At 40.8% G+C, this 19,253-nt stretch overlaps 2 protein-coding genes across 2 annotated transcripts; both read right to left on the bottom strand.

Moving 5' to 3' along the window:
* Nucleotides 1-5,237: 5,237 nt before the first annotated feature.
* LOC113638128 (claudin-11-like) lies at nucleotides 5,238-9,098 on the bottom strand. Its single transcript, XM_027139168.2, has 3 exons — nucleotides 8,437-9,098; nucleotides 7,940-8,104; nucleotides 5,238-6,910 (listed from the first exon to the last, which is right to left on the bottom strand). Exons 1-3 carry the CDS (start codon nucleotides 8,660-8,662, stop codon nucleotides 6,648-6,650), a joined length of 654 nt encoding a protein of 217 aa, XP_026994969.1. The 5' UTR covers nucleotides 8,663-9,098; the 3' UTR covers nucleotides 5,238-6,647.
* A 2,792-nt stretch (nucleotides 9,099-11,890) lies between these two features.
* On the bottom strand, nucleotides 11,891-18,978 carry LOC113637083 (traf2 and NCK-interacting protein kinase-like). The gene is made up of 14 exons (XM_027137518.2): nucleotides 18,794-18,978; nucleotides 18,461-18,526; nucleotides 16,521-16,577; nucleotides 16,157-16,282; nucleotides 15,901-16,011; nucleotides 15,116-15,206; nucleotides 14,644-14,774; nucleotides 14,250-14,304; nucleotides 14,073-14,151; nucleotides 13,762-13,922; nucleotides 13,592-13,652; nucleotides 13,374-13,464; nucleotides 13,057-13,194; nucleotides 11,891-12,925 (listed from the first exon to the last, which is right to left on the bottom strand). Exons 1-14 carry the CDS (start codon nucleotides 18,848-18,850, stop codon nucleotides 12,083-12,085), a joined length of 2,067 nt encoding a protein of 688 aa, XP_026993319.1. The 5' UTR covers nucleotides 18,851-18,978; the 3' UTR covers nucleotides 11,891-12,082.
* Nucleotides 18,979-19,253: the final 275 nt, after the last annotated feature.

The raw sequence follows: 19,253 nt of genomic DNA, 5'->3' as shown, positions 1-19,253 counted from the left end.
TTTTATTTTTTCACATTTTCATCTTGGAACAAAAAGCAGCATGTCCTGATGAGATAACACCAACATGCACAGCTGATCTTTACTTCCTGCTGAAGCATAGAGCCATGAAACGGTTACTACAGCTTTAGGTCCATGGTGGGAGTCATGAGGAGCTGAAACATCTGATCTAAACAGGTTACCATGTTCCAGGGAATTCCTGCTTTCTTTTCTTCCGGTTTGTCTTCATTTCTACTTGAATCTCAGAGGGACATGGAGACACGGTTTTGTTTTGTTTAAACCTCTCATTAGAATCTTCTTTCTGTCTAACATCTAGCCCAAGAGGTGGCGCTCTACACAGCCACAGTCTGCTTGCGATTAGTGCCTTCGTTTGTCACAGTGACTGCTCGTTGCTCGTACTTAATTTCGTACGCCTCTGTCTGTGAAGTTTCACGTCTCGATTCTTTCTGGGTGTTGAATTGTTCGTGCTTGTTAGCCTTCCATGTTCCACCGTGTCCTCACCAGCCGTGTGCGCTAGCATGAAGCTCAACCCCAAGCCCCTTCCCCGATCTCACGCCGCATTCGCACACATCCGACCAATCAAGTTTGTAGGAAACCCCACCCCCATTCAGACATTCATGCCTTTCATTCATCTGTTTTAGCGAATGCTCATGTGTGAGATCACGCTGGTGTGGTTTATGTCTTTCTGCTGATCTTTTAAGAAAGAGAAGCATGAAAGAAAAACACTCCACTTTACACGTGTAGTCGATCGGTGAGGAAACGATCGGTGTTTAAAGTGGGTGTGAAGTGAACGAGTTCCTCACACACCACCCCAAAGTCTCTCCAAACTCATTCCACTGTTAGAAACACACACACACTGTCAACAGAAACCCTGCAGAAACGAGTGAGTACGGAGCTGAAATATTAATGTACACAATTCTGTATTCAGTTCCACAGAGGCGTGGCTTCTGGAGAGGCTGCGCTCGATTGGACCACACAGTATGCAGTCACGTGTACATGTACAGAGCTTTATTTCAGGTCTTGGCCAGTATGTGTGTGTGTGTGTGTGTGTGTGTGTGTGTGTGTGTGTGTGTGTGTGTGTGTGTGTGTAGGTTCTTGTCCAGTGCATTTGTGTATAGCATGTGGAGTTTGGAGATAAAACTTGCATCACTGAGAAATTTGCATGTGTGAAAAAAACAAAATGAGACATTTCGTCTCTCCGGCTGTGTTCTAATCCTGTTTTTAATGCACCCTTGCTGCCTTTCCTTTGGTCCTGTCAACTGTTTAAAGGTCTGTTAGCGTATGAGGTTCAGATCAGATCAGTGCTGATTATTTTCCTCCACTCCAATCTTCCGATTCAATTTTTTCTTTACTAAAGAATTCGGTGTACATTTGATCTGTTTATAGTTACATTAGCGGTTTAAAGTTGTGGAACTGTGAGGAAATGCTCGACAAGACCCTGTCAAGACGACATATCTGTAACAGCGCTTCAGAGTTAGCATGTTAGCGTGCAGGACGTGCGCGCTCCGGTGAAGTAGACATGAACACATTGGAGTGAATGAGGTCATGTTGTACACGGTTTGGGACGCGGAGCGTGACGCAGCACTTCCTTCTGTTTACAAAGCCAAAGTCTGCCGACCGCCGTTTTACTTCACAACCTGAAATTAAATGCCGCCTGATGTCGAGTACAACAAAAAAAAATAATAATTGAAGGCACAAAAGAGGAATTTAAGACATTTTTTATGTTTCATAAAAAGGAGATTTAATGTCACTGCATGCAGGATGAAAAAAACCCAAAACTCTGAGTGCACAAAAACTTTTATTTTATCAGCTAACAGTCACTAAATACCCTCATCATTACTCAGTATAGTGTGCTCTGATTGGCTGAGAGCAGTAAAGTGTGCTCTTATTGGCTGAGAGCAGTAAAGTGTGCTCTTATTGGCTGAGAGCAGTATAGTGTGCTCTTATTGGCTGAGAGCAGTAAAGTGTGCTCTGATTGGCTGAGAGCGGTAAAGTGTGCTCTGATTGGCTGAGAGCAGTAAAGTGTGCTCTTATTGGCTGAGAGCAGTAAAGTGTGCTCTTATTGGCTGAGAGCAGTATAGTGTGCTCTTATTGGCTGAGAGCAGTAAAGTGTGCTCTGATTGGCTGAGAGCGGTATAGTGTGCTCTGATTGGCTGAGAGCAGTAAAGTTTGCTCTGATTGGCTGAGAGTGGTATAGTGTGCTCTGATTGGCTGAGAGCAGTATAGTGTGCTCTGATTGGCTGAGAGCTGTATAGTGTGCTCTGATTGGCTGAGAGCAGTATAGTGTGCTCTGATTGGCTGAGAGCAGTAAAGTGTGCTCTTATTGGCTGAGAGCAGTATAGTGTGCTCTGATTGGCTGAGAGCAGTAAACTGGCTCTGATTGGCTGAGAGCAGTAAAGTGTGCTCTGATTGGCTGAGAGCACTATAGTGTGCTCTGATTGGCTGAGAGCAGTAAAGTGTGCTCTGATTGGCTGAGAGCAGTATAGTGTGCTCTGATTGGCTGAGAGCAGTATAGTGTGCTCTGATTGGCTGAGAGCAGTATAGCGTGCTTTGATTGGCGGAGAGCAGTAAATAATTTAATAATTAAGTTAAGTTAATAAGTTAACTCATATATACTAAATTAATTAATTGATTTTTAACCACATTTGCATACGCCTCTGGGCCTCAAATCAGACTCAATCTTCTAGCGCACTCATTGTGTTTGCATTAGGATTGTTTTGATTGTTTGGACTAAAACAACATATTTTACAACTCAGTGTGTTCTAAACAAACACTAGAACACAATACTAACTTGTCATCGCTATGGAAACAGCCTGGCAGGATGAAGAGTACGGGGTGATGAAAGCATCAGATTGGTGTTTGATAACTGATAAAAATCAAAGCGCCTCTGCTCCAGGGGTGCACTCGGACTTTCGGGAACACAATTTTAAAGAGCTCTTTTAGTTATTTGAAAGCGTTGGTGTCGATGGAGGTGGATGGAGACTCCAGCGCTGACATGGTGTTTCCACTTGAACAGAATATTTTAATACAGATCCTGAAGATATCCCCAGATATTTTAATCCTCTCTGTGCATTGTTGTGTTTGTGTGCAGAGTGTGTGTCAGGTGTGTGTGTGTGTGTGTGTGTGTGTGTGTGTGTTGTTCGGTGAGATCAGCTTCCCGATGTGAACTTGTTCTTTCTGTGCATTATGAATGTTATTATTGTATGATTTTAAATGATACAAAAGAAAAAAATGACAAAATATATATCTATATATCAATATAAATATATATCTCATTTCCCTTTTTTTCACCATTCGTGGTCCTGCTGCCACGTCACACTGTGCGATGCTGTTGTCATGGCAACAATGAAAGCCGTTTATCGCAGACCCGATGAAGCGTCGCTTTTGATTTGTCTGCTTTTGTTGAAATAAACACCGATGTGAGTTCAGTCGTGATCTGAAACACGACACTAGCGGGTCAGCGACGATCCTAATGCACTAACACAACTGTTTACAGTCCAGCAGCTTGTAATATCTGTTAGTGAAGTCAAGCATGACGGTGGGATTTGACTTAGGGGTCTCATCCTCAGCACTATGTGAAGATGAACGTTTAATAAGGTCATATTTATTAAGATCGATTTAATTTAATTAAATATTATCTGATTTTGCTAACTAGCATTACAGTAATATTTTAGCAACATTAAGAACTTTAAAGTTTATGGAGTAAAAGGCTGAAAGAAAGAATAACAACCGATACAATAGATTTCTGTTCCTTAAATAAAAAACAGTTTGTTTTAGTGCACTTTGGCTTGTGCACTCTGTCTCACACACACACACACACACACACACACACACACACACACACACACACACACACACACATCTCATCATCATTGCTATTCAGCGCTCAATGTGAAGTATGAATTTATAAAATTCATGCTGTCGAAGAAGTGATCGAGTCATACAGTATCATTTCACCTGCTAACTGTATGTACTGACAATGACACACTTCGAACCTCTGGAAGAGTGTGTGTGTGTGTGTGTGTGCGTGTGTGTGTGTGTGTGTGTGTGTGTATAAACACTCTTCAACAAAACTGTGTTAAACTTATGAGTCTCTCATAAGACAACGTCCTCCTTCCTTCATTTCCTGGTTTTCATCTTTTTTTCCTGTACGATTTCTGGTGCTATGAACTTTAGTCCCCTGCGTTAGCGCATATCATAAAATCCTGCAGAGAGGAATATAATTTAATCACACAAAATATCTAAAAACTCTAATTAATATTATATATGCATTAATGACAAGAACAAACCATATGACAGCAGTCTGAGATTTAATATCCAGTTTAGCTTCTGATTGTTGTTTTGTTTCCTTCTTCCACACTTCCTGTAGACTCTACACTTATCTGTTTAGCTGAAGGTCAAACACTGTGTTAGAGCTAAAAGTGTTTATCATGTAAAAAGATACGAGTTACTATAGGAACAGAACAGAAACACCGCTAGCATCAGTCACAGAGGGAGCAGTTAGCGGTATGCCGTTAGCTTTGCAATTATGATTATGCAATAACAATGATGATTAGCACTATGCAGTTAGCATTGCAAATAGCATCATACAGTTAGCATCGCGTTTATCATTACAGTATCCAAGAACTGTAAAGATTAGCACTATGAAGTTAGCTTTGCATTTAGCATTGTACAGTTTGCATTGCAATTAGCACTATGCAAATTCCTTTTTTTTTTTTTTTTAAAGATGCTATTTTTCTATTGTCAATTTCAGTAAGACTGAAAAAGAAGCAGATATCGTTAGCATGAACTTACGTTGTGACTTCTGCAGTTCTTCTAATACAGGTGAAGTTTGTAGTGGATCAGATTAGCATTATCCTTTTAACAACACAGTGATAAACGTTAGCATGTTGTGTGGCATTTTTAAAGAAACACACACAAAATTCTTAATGGTGCTAATATTAAACGTTAGAAGGGGATTTTTATCTCAATGACTTACGATATCAAACCTTTCCAATATACCTGAAATTCTGTTCTGCTCCACAAAGTCCCAAAGTGATTTTTTTTAGTTCAGTTATTCACCGTGTTTATATGAGTGTAATACAGGTGTGTTATTTCCCCAAGTGACGACAAGGTCTTAGATTAAACACCTTCCATCTATCCAAGTAAATCCTATAACTTCTTCCTCTACGTCACCTCACTGCTTCGGTCAACATTAAAGTTTGTCCACAATCTGATTGGAGCTTCAGAAGACACACTCGTGTGGGGAAACAAAGACTTTATTTCATTAATAAAATAATTTTTAAAAAATTACAAGCAGGTGTTTTGTAATAAATAAGTCTGGAGCTGTTTATGTGGCCATCTGAGCTTTGTTTTGTATAAAAAACAAATCAGAATAAAATACAAAAAAAAACACAAACATTTTTTTAAAATAATCAACATTTACATTTATGAGCAAAACTGTTTTTTTTAAATGTATAAAAATATTAGATTTAATCACATAAGATTTGTAGAGCCTCAAAAATGCCACCGTGAACATTACAGTGAATCGGATACAGTATTAAACATGCTGAACTGCTCAAGTGTGGAAAAAGTCACATGCTTTGTGGTTATTTCTCATTGTTATGATCTTAAGAACTTATTTCCGATTAATATCTAATTTCAACACAATTTATTATTTAAAGTTGTTATTGTCGTCATTAGTTTTACGTATTAATATATAAGTGTTCAGTTGTAATGTTCAGCACAGTGCAGTGTATCAGTCAGAATAATGGAGGGATTATTCGAGTATTAATGTTTACTGTACAATATTCCAGATATTCAGAAAGCCAGAGATAAAATAAAGACACAACCGTACAACTAATAAACGTCGACACGCTCAGGTTTACTGCACTGTTATATCACATAGTTTGTGTTAGGAGTCAAAACGAAGAATATATTAAAATAAAAAAGCTAAAATCGTTGATTAGCAGGTTAATAAATGAAAACTAAACACACACAAGACTTATACGGTTTAAAATAATAAATAGTTCTCAATTCTGAGACGATAGCCGGATCCCAAATCTCCTAATTACACATATAATGATATTGTATAGTACAACAGTGTGTCATGTGTTCACAATGGAAAAGACAGAAGGTGAAGAAGAAGAAGAGGAGGAGGAAGTACACTTTAAGTCCTGGATGACGTACATATTTTGATGGAATAAACCGAGTGTGAATGTCAGACGCTTCCTGCACTCAGCACTCGCAGCTATGCTAACATTGAGGAAAAGGGGGTGGGGCTACCGGGAGCTGACGCTGGCTGACTACGGCAGTCCAGCGGACGAGACGTCTAACAGACGTCTTTTAAATTCCCCATCGACTGAGATACGGGTTCTACTTCCTGTTATTAAAATCTCTTAGTGCACCGAGACCCTATTATTAAGACCCTTTTATCACTCGTACACTAGTCACTAGAGTGCACAGTGTGTATTACACCATTGGGACGAAGCTCACTGGTGTAACAATATGTTATTAATCAACAACAACAAAAAAAAACATAAATCATCAGAAACTGAAGATATTTTATAACAATGATATGAAGGTAAAAAAAGACTTGGAGACAGAGAGAGAGAGAGAGAGAGAGAGAGAGAGAGAGAGAGAGAGAGAGAGAGAGTTACACTCGAGAGACTTCAGACATGTGCAGTCTTGGCGTGGTTTCCAGGGGGCGGAGTCTGGTTGGTGGGTGGGTTCTGTTTGGAGTAGTAGGAGTAGCGGTTATTTTGGTGGTATGAGGAGGTGGAGTCAATAGAGCAGCAGGCGAGGATGCAGCCCCCCAGGAGAGACAAAGCCCCGCCCACCCATCCGGAGTACAGAGAATAACCAAACGACATCAAGCCCTGTTCCTGATGAGCTCCAACTGGGAACCAGATGGTGGACACCAGACAGAATATGGCTGTGGAAACACACATGTTCACTGTGGATAAACACTGCGCTGTAGCTTAACCAAACACTGGTTATAACAACACTGGTTATAACAACACTGGTCAACACTGAGGGTGTTTATGATCCAACACAGAGTTCACTGAATAGTGCATGAGATAATACAACACAGCTGGGGTTAAGTGAAGCCTGTAGGTGTTAATACAGTACAGCAGGGTGGGGTACAGCTCTACAGAGATTGCAGTGTTCATTAACACTGTAGATGTTAACACAATAGAGCTGTGAGAGCTGAACACAGCTGAACACATGTAGTGGCAACAGAATGTCCAACCCCATCGCTGTTAATGGAATATATAATAGATTTAAACTGAATGTGTGTATATAAGTGTTTGTGTGTGTGTGTGTGTGTGTGTGTGTGTGTGTGTGTGTGTGTGTGTGTGTGTGTGTGTGTGAGAAATAGGTGTTAATTGTGTACTGCAGGTGTCAGTATACTTGACTGAACAATCATAGCCCAAATGTTCCAGGTGTTAAATGTATTAACACTGTGAGACGTCACTAAATGCTGTCGGGAAATCAACACTGCAGGTGTTAAGTGAACCGTGCAGGTGAAGCCAAAGCCACAATGGTTATTAAGTTAAAGCAGGTGTTAAGGTGTTAACATTATTTTATTCAGCTTCAATGCTAGTGATCTTCTCTGATGGACAATGTGACGTTATTAGTGTTCATATTAACAGTTAGATTCCGTTTGGAGTTCTACAGGAAACTGTTAATCCTCATAACTGAAGCAGAGAAACTACGCAGACTGCTGAAGAACGTTAGGGCAACACAGTGGTGCGTCCAGAAGGAACCTCACTGGCACGCTGAAGATAAGAGTGACCGCGAAGATAAGACAGAAACATCACATGTGTTAGAAACTCAACTGTTGGAATAATGGTGGAGATTAGCACAAGATTGGAGAACTGTAGCATAAACCTAACTATATTTAAATGTGTGTGTGTGTTTGTGTGTGTGTGTGTGTGTGTGTGTGTGTGTCTTTGCTTACCCACTATGAGCACCATGGTTCCTCCGATCGCTGAGCGTTTGTTCTTGTCTTTCACTGAATCATCTCCAAGATGGAAGCAGGGCATAGAGGAGAGCAGGAGCGCAGCAGCAGGTAAACCGAGGATACATGCTGAGACCATCAGTGCTCGGCATGTCTGAACGTACACTACAACACACACACACACACACACACATTATCAGGAATGATAAAACATAGGACAGGTTCCAACTACAGTGTTAATACAGTACCCTTAGGTACAGACCGTATAGAATATGCACCAATTCTATAGACTGTAGAGATAACACAGACCATCAACATCCACACACATAATACACACCATATAGACATAGTACAGATATCACACACTACACACAGTAGATCGGATTATCAAAAACATACACCCCAGAGTGTGTGTGTGTGTGTGTGTGTGTGTGTGTGTGTGTGTGTGTGTGTGTGTGTGTGTGTGTGTGTGTGTGTGTGTAAGTAACGCTACTCACCGGGTAGCTGGAGGATCTGGTTGAGGGAGTAACAGTGGTACAGTGCTGTTGAAATCACACACTGCTCCCACAAGCCTTTGGTCTCCAGCTCGTCCATCTTCTTGCAGGTGTTCATGTTGTATTTACAGAGGTTCACCCAGTCACTGGTGGAGGTGGTGATGATCACACAGATCCACCCCACAAAACTCAGGACGAAACCACACAGCTTCAGGCACGTGCTCGCCATCGCCACACAGTATTAATGTGTAGAATTGAATTTGTATTTCAATAATAATAATATTAATAGTAATAGTTGTGATAAATGTTAAGACTCGGAATCACTACCACCTTGAAAATAATCAAATCAAACAACAAAATGTAAAATAAATAAAAAGATAAAATAATACCGTCTGTTAGTAATTATTTAGGCAACAAAAAAAACATAAAAACAAAACTATAAACAAAATAAAAATAATAGAACTTTGCTTTTCTGAAAAAAGAAATTCTAAAAAGAATTATAAAACCACTTAATTTTGTATGTATTCTTAAAAAATTAAAAATAAGTTTAAAAAAAATCCTGTATTTGAGGTAAATTTAGATGAGCTGGATAGTGGTGATGATGGTGATGATGATGATAATCCGATGTGTGAACTTCATCCTGTGCTGTAGGTCTGGAGGAGAAAAAATGCCTTACACCCGTTTTATATAGTAAACAACTATAGGCCACTTTCAGCCAATCAGAGAGAAGTAGAAAACTTTCAGCCAATCAGAAAGCAGTGTATCCAATCCAAGCTGAAGGAGCGCGTTATTGGTGAGTGAGTGACCTCTAGTGGCAGAGGAGCGTATATACCTAAAAAAAAGATGATAGATAGATAGATAGATAGATAGATAGATAGATAGATAGATAGATAGATAGATAGATAGATAGATAGATAGATAGATAGATAGATAGATAAGCACAGAGGAGAAACTGGAGAATCTGATAAACTGAATTATATTACATCATTAAATCAGGTATGCAATTGAACATCTGAGAGGATTTCTGTAGGTTGGATGTGGTTTGAAGGTTAGAGACTCCTTCGTGTTACAGGACAGTTGAACTGCACTCAGCTTCTTTATGAAGGCTTCTGTGATTAACGTCTGTGTGGAAGCTCTCAGAGAGAACCTGCTTATGGTGATGATGTAGGGGATGTGGTAGCCTAGTGGTTAAGGTGCTGGGCTACCAATCGGAAGGTTGTGAATTCGATTCCTAGGTCCACCAAGCTGCCACTGCTGGGCCCCTGAGCAAGGCCCTTAACCCTCTACTGCTCAGTTGTATAAAAAAAATGAGATGAAATGTAAATCGCTCTGAATAAGGGCATCTGCTAAATGCTGTAAATGAAATGATGTGTCTGCTAATCATCATTACTGGGTCCGAAATGATGCTAATATTTGAAATCTTCTCTCACTGTACAGTTAATAAGGCCTTCAGGACTGTGTGAAGTCTCAGAGTGGGGTTGGGGAAGAGAACACAACTCATAATGACTGCTGTTGGAGGGGTAAGTCATGGCCTAATGGTTAGAGAGTCTGACTCGTAATCCTAAGGTTGTGGGTTCGAGTCTCGGGCCGGCCACGACTGAGGTGCCCTTGAGCAAGGCACCAAACCCCCCCCAACTGCTCCCCAGGTGCCGCAGCATAAATGGCTGCCCACTGCTCCGGGTGTGCGTTCACCGTGTGTGTGCGTTCACCGTGTGTGTGCGTTCACCGTGTGTGTGCGTTCACCGTGTGTGTGCGTTCACCGTGTGTGTGCGTTCACCGTGTGTGTGCGCGTTCACCGTGTGTGTGCGCGTTCACCGTGTGTGTGCGCACTCTGGATGGGTCAAATGCAGAGAACAAATTCTGAGTATGGTTCACCGTACTTAGCCGTATGTCACGTCACTGTCACATCACTTGGAGGGTTGAGGAAAGTAGGAGCCAGATGATTGGACTGGGAAAGAACTGAACCTGGAGAACCTGAAATAGACCTCAACACACACATGCTTCCAAATCAGATTTTCAACTTTTAGATTTTTCAAATTTCTTATTTACATAATTTAGCAGATCCAGAGTGACTTATATATATTTTTTATTTCATTTCATAGAATTGAGGGTTAAGGGCCTTGCTCAGGGGCCTAGAAAGACCTGAGATTCGATCTCACAATCTTCCGATTGGTAGACCGACACCTTAACCACTAGGATACAAATTTCCCTTTATTCGTATTGTTCATTTATAATGTCTGTAACATCGTCTACAACAGCGGTGTCCAATCTTATCCACAAAGGGCGGCGTGGGTGCAGGTTTTCATTGGAATGATACACGCACATACACGCACGCACACACACACACACACACACACACACACACACACACACACACACACACACACACACTCATGCTGCTACATTGATAAACTAGTTTCAGTCTATTGTTTAGTTAGAAACACTAACGGGAAACGAACTCAACTTCATTCCTCAGCTCCAGAACCAGAGACGTACTTCAGTGTTAGTTCTACCTTCTGAAGAGTCACCAACGTCTGAGCTCCAACATGCACTTTAACTGTCAATACATTTGACAAAATTTTACATTATGATATTTAATTAAATAAGCATTTTATTAATTTGTCATGATGTCAATAATACAGTATCGTAATGTTTAAAGGGTGAACAACAAAAGGTGTAAAAAATGTACCATAAAAATTGTATTATAACACAGCTTGAAAATAACAAGAATAAATGAAAACAACCCCAAACACTCGTCTGTAATGAACACACCTTCTGAAATTGTAACAAAAAACCAAAAATAATGTGTGTGTGTGTGTGTGTGTGTGTGTGTGTGTGTGTGTGTGTGTGTGTGTGTGTGTGTGTGTGTACAGTGTGTGTGTGAGTTTGTGTGTGTGTGTGTGTGAGTTTGTGTGTGTGTGTGTGTGTGTGTGTGTGTGTGTGTGTGTGTGTGTGTGTGTGTGTGTGTGATTATCACAGTATAAATTTAGAAAATGAGCTCATGTGCTGTGACGTGGAGCTCACAGTGTTAACAGTGATGTTAGCATTTTATGAAAAATTTATGAAACACAAACAAAAAACTGTACATGAATTCTGCAGATCGACATTAACACGTTTATTTATTCGTTTAGTTTTTTAAGCTTGTTAAATCCAAGTAAGGGGTCACGGTGGCTTAGCGGTCAACACGTTCGCCTCACACCTCCAGGGTTGGGGGTTCGATTCCCGCCTCCACCTTGTGTATGTGGAGTTTGCATGTTCTCCCCGTGCCAAAGACATGCATGGTAGGTTGATTGGCATCTCTGGAAAATTGTCTGTAGTGTGTGAGTGAATGAGAGTGTGTGTGTGTGAGTGAATGAGAGTGTGTGTGTGTGTGTGTGTGTGTGTGAGTGAATGAGAGTGTGTGTGTGCCCTGTGATGGGTTGGCACTCCGTCCAGGGTGTATCCTGCCTCGATGCCCGATGACGCCTGAGATAGGCACAGGCTCCCCGTGACCCGAGAAGTTCGGATAAGCGGTAGAAGATGAATGAATGAATGAATGAATGAATGAATGAATGAATGAATGAATCCAAGTATTAAGGTTGACGTAGTCTGGAGAAAAGGGTCAGTTATTTACAGTTATTTATTGCATGTGCTCAGGAGGTCTAACAGGCTACTGAATGGGGCTAAAGGGCGAGTCATTCGGGGTGGTAGGTGTGGGGCTGCTGCCTGGAGAGGGAGATCTGGAGGAAGACGTACTGTGATGTGGTGATACACGAGGTGAAAGCCCCAGGACTTTAATTAATTTCCTACCAAAATTATATTTGTCTGGACTATTAATCATGGGCGAGAATTCCTGACCACAGTTAGACTTTGAGCGAGGAATGCAGTTCCTGTTCTGCAGACCTAAGCTGGAGAGATCCTGACACGAAGAACGCCGTCTGTGATTTTTACCGTTTTCCTTCTCCTCTGAAGGAAAAGGTTGCAGGAGCTGCTGGTGAGGAACATCAAGGAAATTCCCATGAGGCGTAGAGTACAAGCGCTGCTCTCGCCTCCCAAATGCCTGCTGAAGCGTATGTTCAGGAGCAGAAGAGGATAAATTAATCAACCCGACATTCTCCTGACTTCTGGACATCCAGTACATGTTCCTCAGGCTGTTGCCGTTTTCATCTCTGTGGTTGCCTTGTCCTCCTCTGCGGCAGGGCGAGGGCGAGGCCGAGCGGCGTTTGCAGTCATGACCCAAATCGGCATTAAAGGAATTGTAATTCCTCACGGTTTCATTTCTCAAATCAGGTCTTTGGCTTTTCAGTGTTACTCCAAAATCCTCCTGAGGTGAGATGCAGATCTGAGGCACTTGCCCAGGGCTCGTGGGTGACCTGCACAGCTGCTGCTGCATCTGAGGATGAGCAGAAGAGTTATGTCTGCCTACAGGGCACGAGGGAGGGGCGTGACGAATGTTCAGGTTGGGAGAGGAGGGAGGAATCTTCTGAGGACGTGAATGGTTGTTGCCATAGATCTGGTGAAACAAATAGGAAGTTAATGTTGAACCTTAAAGATCTGAGTCAGAACCTGGAGTCCAAATCAGATCCTTACAATTATAATAAGGTAAAAAACCGATTCAACGGAATTTCCCTGAAGCTCACTCACCTGGTTGTTTACAACCAATTTATCAGCCTGTTCCTGAGGATGAAGTCCTGAAGAATTCTTCTGCTGTAATATTTTGTGCTGTTTTTTCATTTCAGACTTGATCTGACGTTTCTCCCACTCCTTCCTTTTCAAATGCTCCTACAGGAAGGATTTAATGGTAAAAATGGAGTGATGTGATGTTCAGCAGGGTTATCTCTGATTTTGGTGAAAAATCAGATCATTAAATGTCAGGATTTAAAACACACACACACACACACACACACACACACACACACACACACACACACACACACACACACACACACACACACACACACCTTCATCAGTTTGACCTGGAGATCTCTTTCATCCTTTTTCGACATCTTCTGATTCAGAGCAACGGGGCTCGGAGGTGACTTGCCCGGAGCTCTGAGGATCGACCAAGCAGGAGAGAAGGAACGTCAGAACGGACACAGGGATAAAGACCACAGAGCAATAATACGTCGTTAAATTCATGATTTTACTCTTTAGCTTTCTGCATCGCACTGAAACACACCTCTCTCTCGACCTCAGCTCAGCTTCAGCTTCTCTCACCTTTTCAGCCTGCATTTGTTCTTCTGCAAATAAAGACATAACACATATATAACACCTGTAACTTACAGTGTGTGTGTGTGTGTGTGTGTGTGTGTGTGTGTGTGTGTGTGTGTGTGTGTGTGTGTGTGTTACCTTTCTGTTTGTGTCTGTGTATCATAATCTCATGACGGATGTGTCGGATATGTTTCTGGATGTTGGAAATAAATGCATGATTCAGCAGCTCATTAGTGCTCAGACGTTTAGTTGGATCCTTCACCAGACAGGCCTTGATAAATGACTGAAAACGATCTGACCTGTAAACAAACACACACACACACACACACACACACACACACAGACACACACAGATGATTAGACACAAACCTCCAACGTTCCTCCACACACACATGTGTTTGTGAGTGAGTCTCCTGTCAGCTTTGGAGATGAAGGATAAAGAAACTTACCATTTGTTTGGATTTAGAGTCGGTGCCTCATTCTGACTTATGGCGAGCAGCGCATGAAAGGGGTTCATCGTACACAGCGCTGAGGTACGACAGGAAGAACGAGTGTGAGAAAGGTGATGGAGGAAAAACACACACAAACTTAATGTAACAATTCACTTTAGTATCTGAGTCACTTACGTGGTTCACCTTCTGCCATCTCAATGGCTGTGATGCCCAGTGACCACACATCACTCTGTAACACACACACACACACACACACACACACACACACACACACACACACACACACACACACACACACACACACACACAATTAACTTTTTTAACTTTTTTAAATTTTAACTTTAACTTAAATTTAATACTAAATAAAAACAAGGACAAAGAGTGGAGAGTAAACAAGTTACAGGCAGAATAAATGAAAACAAGGACAAAAGAAAGAGAATAGAAAGAAAGAGTGAAAGAAAATAAAAAAAGGACATTGACATACACAGAAACACAAACCTCAGCTGACAGACAGAGAGACAGACAGCTACACAGACAGACAGACAGACAGACAGACAGACTTTCTCACCTTATAGTCATAGGACCCATTGGGGTTTTCTCTACAGTTGATGACCTCTGGTGCCATCCAATATGGAGTCCCAATAAATGTGTTATGCTTACTGAAGGTGTCCTCTGACTGCTTACTCACGCCAAAGTCCACTACACACACACACACACACACACACACGCACACACACACACACACACACACACACACACACACACACACACACACACACACACACACACACACACAGAATAAATATAATTACAGGAGAACTCATGGATCTTTACTAGAATATTTACTAAACACCAGTGTGGATACAGGGGGTGTGTCTTAGGCATGATTAATAGCAGTGACACTTATTATGAGAATGTGTGTGTGTGTGTGTGTGTGTGTGTGTGTGTGTGTGTGTGTGTGTGTGTGTGTTGGGGCAAGGTAGAGCCTGAGGAGGTCCAGGTGTGTTCAGAGGAAGGCCACTAGGGCGGCGCTCTCTTACCCAGTTTCACTTCAGCACGATCAGTCAGCAGCACGTTCTGTCCTTTAATGTCTCTGTGGATGATTTTGTATTTGTGAAGGTGAGCCAATCCCTGCAAAGGAAGAGCGACATGTAACCATGTAAACATTTAAAGTGGTTCACCTCACACACCCCTCACACACACTCTACACCCCACACACCCCTCACACACACTCTACACCCCACACACACTCTTCATCCCACACACACACACACACACACACACACACACACACACACACACACACACACACACACACACACATCACCTGTATGGACTGCACAGACCTACACCACATACACACACTTCCGATACACGTCCATCAAACTGTTTACATGTTGCTTTACACACTTTTTGCTCTTTGCACATTCTGTCTTACATTTCAGTTGATTGCTGTTTTGCATAAAACTGAACAACATCTCACTAAACTGCTGCTATTACTCTGTGTTCATTCCAGTATTACAGTTCATATCCAGTATTGTCTGAACACGCAGTATTTACACTTATCCTGCACTATCTTGTCTGTCTTGTTTGTCTTGTTTGTCTTGTCCTGCACTGTTTGCACCCGGTTGCATGGTTGCACTTTATGTATCTAGGACACTTACTAAGTTCCTAGCTCTGTACTGACATGTTCCAGTACCAGGAGAATGTGTGTAAAGTGTGTAAAGTGTATGTGATTGTGTAAACACTTTACACTATACAGTACACACATAAATGTGTGTAAAGTGGAAATAATTTGAGCGGAAATTAAAATTCGTCTGGATACCTTGAGGATTTCTCCGGTGATGCACGCTGTCCAGTCCTCGCTTAGATGCTTTTCTTTTGTGCTGTTAATCAGATCGGAGACAGAACCACCAGCACAGAATTCCATTACCAACTACACACACACACACACACACACACACACACACACACACACACACACACACGTGAGTTCATGGTCCTCGAGATTTTCACTTTGTACAGATTCAGCTATATATAGTTAAAATGACAATAAATCCTTCTTGACTTAACAAACTCACCCACAGTTGGTCTCCTATGGGAGGTGAGCCTTTCTTGATGAACGCTCCGTAATACTCTGCGATGTTGCGGTGGTGAGACTGAGTCTTCAGCAGGTTCATCTCAGACTTCAGATCTTCCTGATGCGCCTGAGTAAAATTCATCTATTTAATGATTCATCTTTTTTGAGATGGAGATTAGACATCTGTGGAAATTTTTATTTTCTATCCCTGATGGTGTCATGTGGTGTGGCTATCGGCATTAGCACTGCATGTTAGCAGGGTTGTGTGTTAGCATGGTGTGGCTATCAGCATTAGCGCTGTGGGTGTTTATGAAGAATCAAAAGGTTCAGAGTGAGATGAGAAGATGGAGATGATGAACACTTACCACATTTACATCAATGACTTTTACAGCTGCAGCTTCTCCTGTTTTAATATGTACAGCCTGTGGGAGCACACACACACACACACACACACACACACACACACACACACACACACACACACACACACACACACAGAGGAAAAACTGTGAGAAAAATATATTTCTAAAGTATAAATGTGAGCGCATTAATATAACCGATCCTCTGATGCTCCTGAAGTACCTCTACAGTTTAACTCCTCCGGCTCCCACACACTAACACTTTATTTATTTAATACATCGTATTAATACAGAAGATATGTTTAGATATGTTTGATCTACCTATGTAGGTGTTTCTCCCACATACTCCAATGATGAGTGTGTTTGGATTAAACAGTTACGCTATTAGCTGTTGAGGATCAAATCCCAACCCATAACCGATCAACAGGACAATTAAACTTACAGGAAATGGATTTAACGTGACAAACACAGCTGATTGTCAGCTTCTCAGTGCGTCTTGGGAACACACCAGATTGTGTAACCTTATTAATGGGTTAGTGGAAAAACTATCATATTTTTACTAAGGTTCCTTTTGACATCACTGTGAGTTAGAAGATTAGACGAGCAGAGTGTCTTTATTTATTGTGATTGGAGAAGAGAAGCGAAGAGAGGAGAGGAGAAAAGAGAACAGAGGAGAAGAAAGGAGAAGAGAAGAGAGGAGAAGAGAGGAGAAGAAAAGAGAAGAGATAAGAAGAGAAGAGAGGAGAAGATACAGATGAGGAGTGCAGCAGTGAGAGTCATCAGATAATGTTGTACATGTATACACAGCAAACACTGCAAAGGAATCACACCTTCTGACTGTGATGTGATCCAGCAGGACAGACAGGACAGTACTGTCAAAATTCTAGTTAATCATCATATGATTCAAATGTAATCCCATGTTTATGATATCAGGGGTTTTCCCTAGTGGGATTTCCTCAAGAGGAAAAGAAATAGACCTGGCAACAATACTCAGCACCTACATGACAAATAATGTTATCAGAACCTCAAAATGTAACTTGTGTAAATGTGACTATAACTAAAAAGAACACATTAAAAAAAGAACACAAAACAGTTATATAAATAGGAACAGAGCAAATGTTCTAGAACCCAAAGCGTTTATTTTAGACATGAACAGACTCTTCATATCATTTCTCTGGACACATAGTAGTATTACTAGACAAACTGCCTGTTATCTCTCCATCTCTCTGTCATCACCTTGTTTGGCAACGATATCAGATTCTAAGGAACATAAATAAAATCTCTTGACATGTCTGTTTTTGCCTTTTAAACGTCTGCCAAAACCTCAAAAGACTGAATAACTCACTGCTAAACCGATAATTAAACACGCCATGATGATGTATCCCTGAGACAAGACCGAACTAATAAAAACGGGATGAATAACCTTATATTCATTTAATAATATCTGTCTTTATTTAAGACGAGTACTTCCTGTTAAGCTCACTGCGTGCGGTGGAGACGTTAGTGCTGAGTTACGGTTTATTATCATTTTATTTATTTATTATTAACAGCCGTGTTAAGTTTAGATCTGAACACTAACACAAGCTGAAACACAGAGACACTAAAGCGTGCCTTTACTCCTAACCCCAGAGGATCGAGAAACAGAAGCGGAGACTGTTTTAGATTCAGTGGAAAACTCACAGTCCATCATTATTAAAGTCCTCATAGATATTAACCCTGTAATTATGGCTCATTAGAATCTAATGACCTTTTTTTTTAAATAAATTTGTGCCCTATGAGTGAAAAGTTCAGGTCTAAACCTTTACTGTATGTTTAAATAACAATTCAATAAATCTGAAGAGTTTTATGGATTAAAATCAATCTGTATAGTAGAGAATGTGAGGTTTTAAAGGAGTCTCTGCTTAAACCTTAACACACACATGCATGTGGTGTAAAAAGTCTTTTACCTTATACACCTGCCCGAATGAACCTCCTCCAACCCTCTTCTGCAGACAGAAGAGCTCCTCGGGGTCCTGAAGGGAGAAGATCAGGTCAAACAACACACACAGATAAAACACACACCTGCTGATACTGTACACACTGTAATACACACATTTTATTACAACAAACAATAAATAAACAATCGCCTTAAATATCACACTTAAGTATAATGATAATGCCGTAAATTATATATTTAACTCATAAGAGACTGAATATCATCAAAACACATTACAAATAAATAAATAAATGAATAAATAAATGAACGGATTAATAAATTAATCACTAAAGTAAGAGCTCACCTTTGAAGAACAGAAGTCGATTTTGTTCAGAGATGATACTGGAGATTTGTTTGCCATTCTCACACCAAAATAGTATTTCCAAGTTCAATGAATAAATAAATAAATAAATGTATAAATTATCCTCTCAGGAATATCCTTTCGCTTTGTTTCATTTCAGTGCGGATCATAAACTGAAGCAGAAGGAAAGAGAGAGGCAGATTTATAGCAGCAGCACTGAGACACATGACGCAGGCAAAACAGGAGGTGGGACGTTTTAAACACAAGCTGTTTAATCCCAAGGCTTCTACAGAAATTTACTGAACTGTAACCTTAAGTGTTCCAGAAACACAACGTCATACAATACAGTTTTTTCCCGATTGCTAAAACTCATTACTTGAAAGTCAATCATTTTGTCAGAACTTTAAACAATTTATTTAACCTGTCCTCAAAATCAAACTATGCTTTCAGATCATAAACACAA

The sequence above is a fragment of the Tachysurus fulvidraco genome, chromosome 11 (assembly GCF_022655615.1).
Source record: "Tachysurus fulvidraco isolate hzauxx_2018 chromosome 11, HZAU_PFXX_2.0, whole genome shotgun sequence".
In the NCBI taxonomy this organism is placed as follows: Eukaryota; Metazoa; Chordata; class Actinopteri; order Siluriformes; family Bagridae; genus Tachysurus; species Tachysurus fulvidraco.
The sequence above is the reverse complement of the archived record's forward strand: the minus strand, read 5'-3'. Positions and strand labels throughout refer to the sequence as shown.

What these genes read in the sequence shown, in the direction of transcription:
- LOC113638128 (XM_027139168.2), bottom strand. Translation starts at nt 8,662, where the DNA reads ATGGCGAGCACGTGCCTGAAGCTGTGTGGTTTCGTCCTGAGTTTTGTG. An exon ending in CCAGATCCTCCAGCTACCCG is followed by an intron (nt 8,105 to 8,436) that starts GTGAGTAGCGTT and finishes TGTGTGTTGTAG; the next exon opens with TGTACGTTCAGACATGCCGA. An exon ending in AACCATGGTGCTCATAGTGG is followed by an intron (nt 6,911 to 7,939) that starts GTAAGCAAAGAC and finishes GTGTTTCCACAG; the next exon opens with CCATATTCTGTCTGGTGTCC.
- LOC113637083 (XM_027137518.2), bottom strand. Translation starts at nt 18,850, where the DNA reads ATGGCAAACAAATCTCCAGTATCATCTCTGAACAAAATCGACTTCTGT. An exon ending in CATTCGGGCAGGTGTATAAG is followed by an intron (nt 16,578 to 18,460) that starts GTAAAAGACTTT and finishes GTGCTCCCACAG; the next exon opens with GCTGTACATATTAAAACAGG. An exon ending in TCGTGCTGAAGTGAAACTGG is followed by an intron (nt 14,775 to 15,115) that starts GTAAGAGAGCGC and finishes GTGTGTGTGTAG; the next exon opens with TGGACTTTGGCGTGAGTAAG.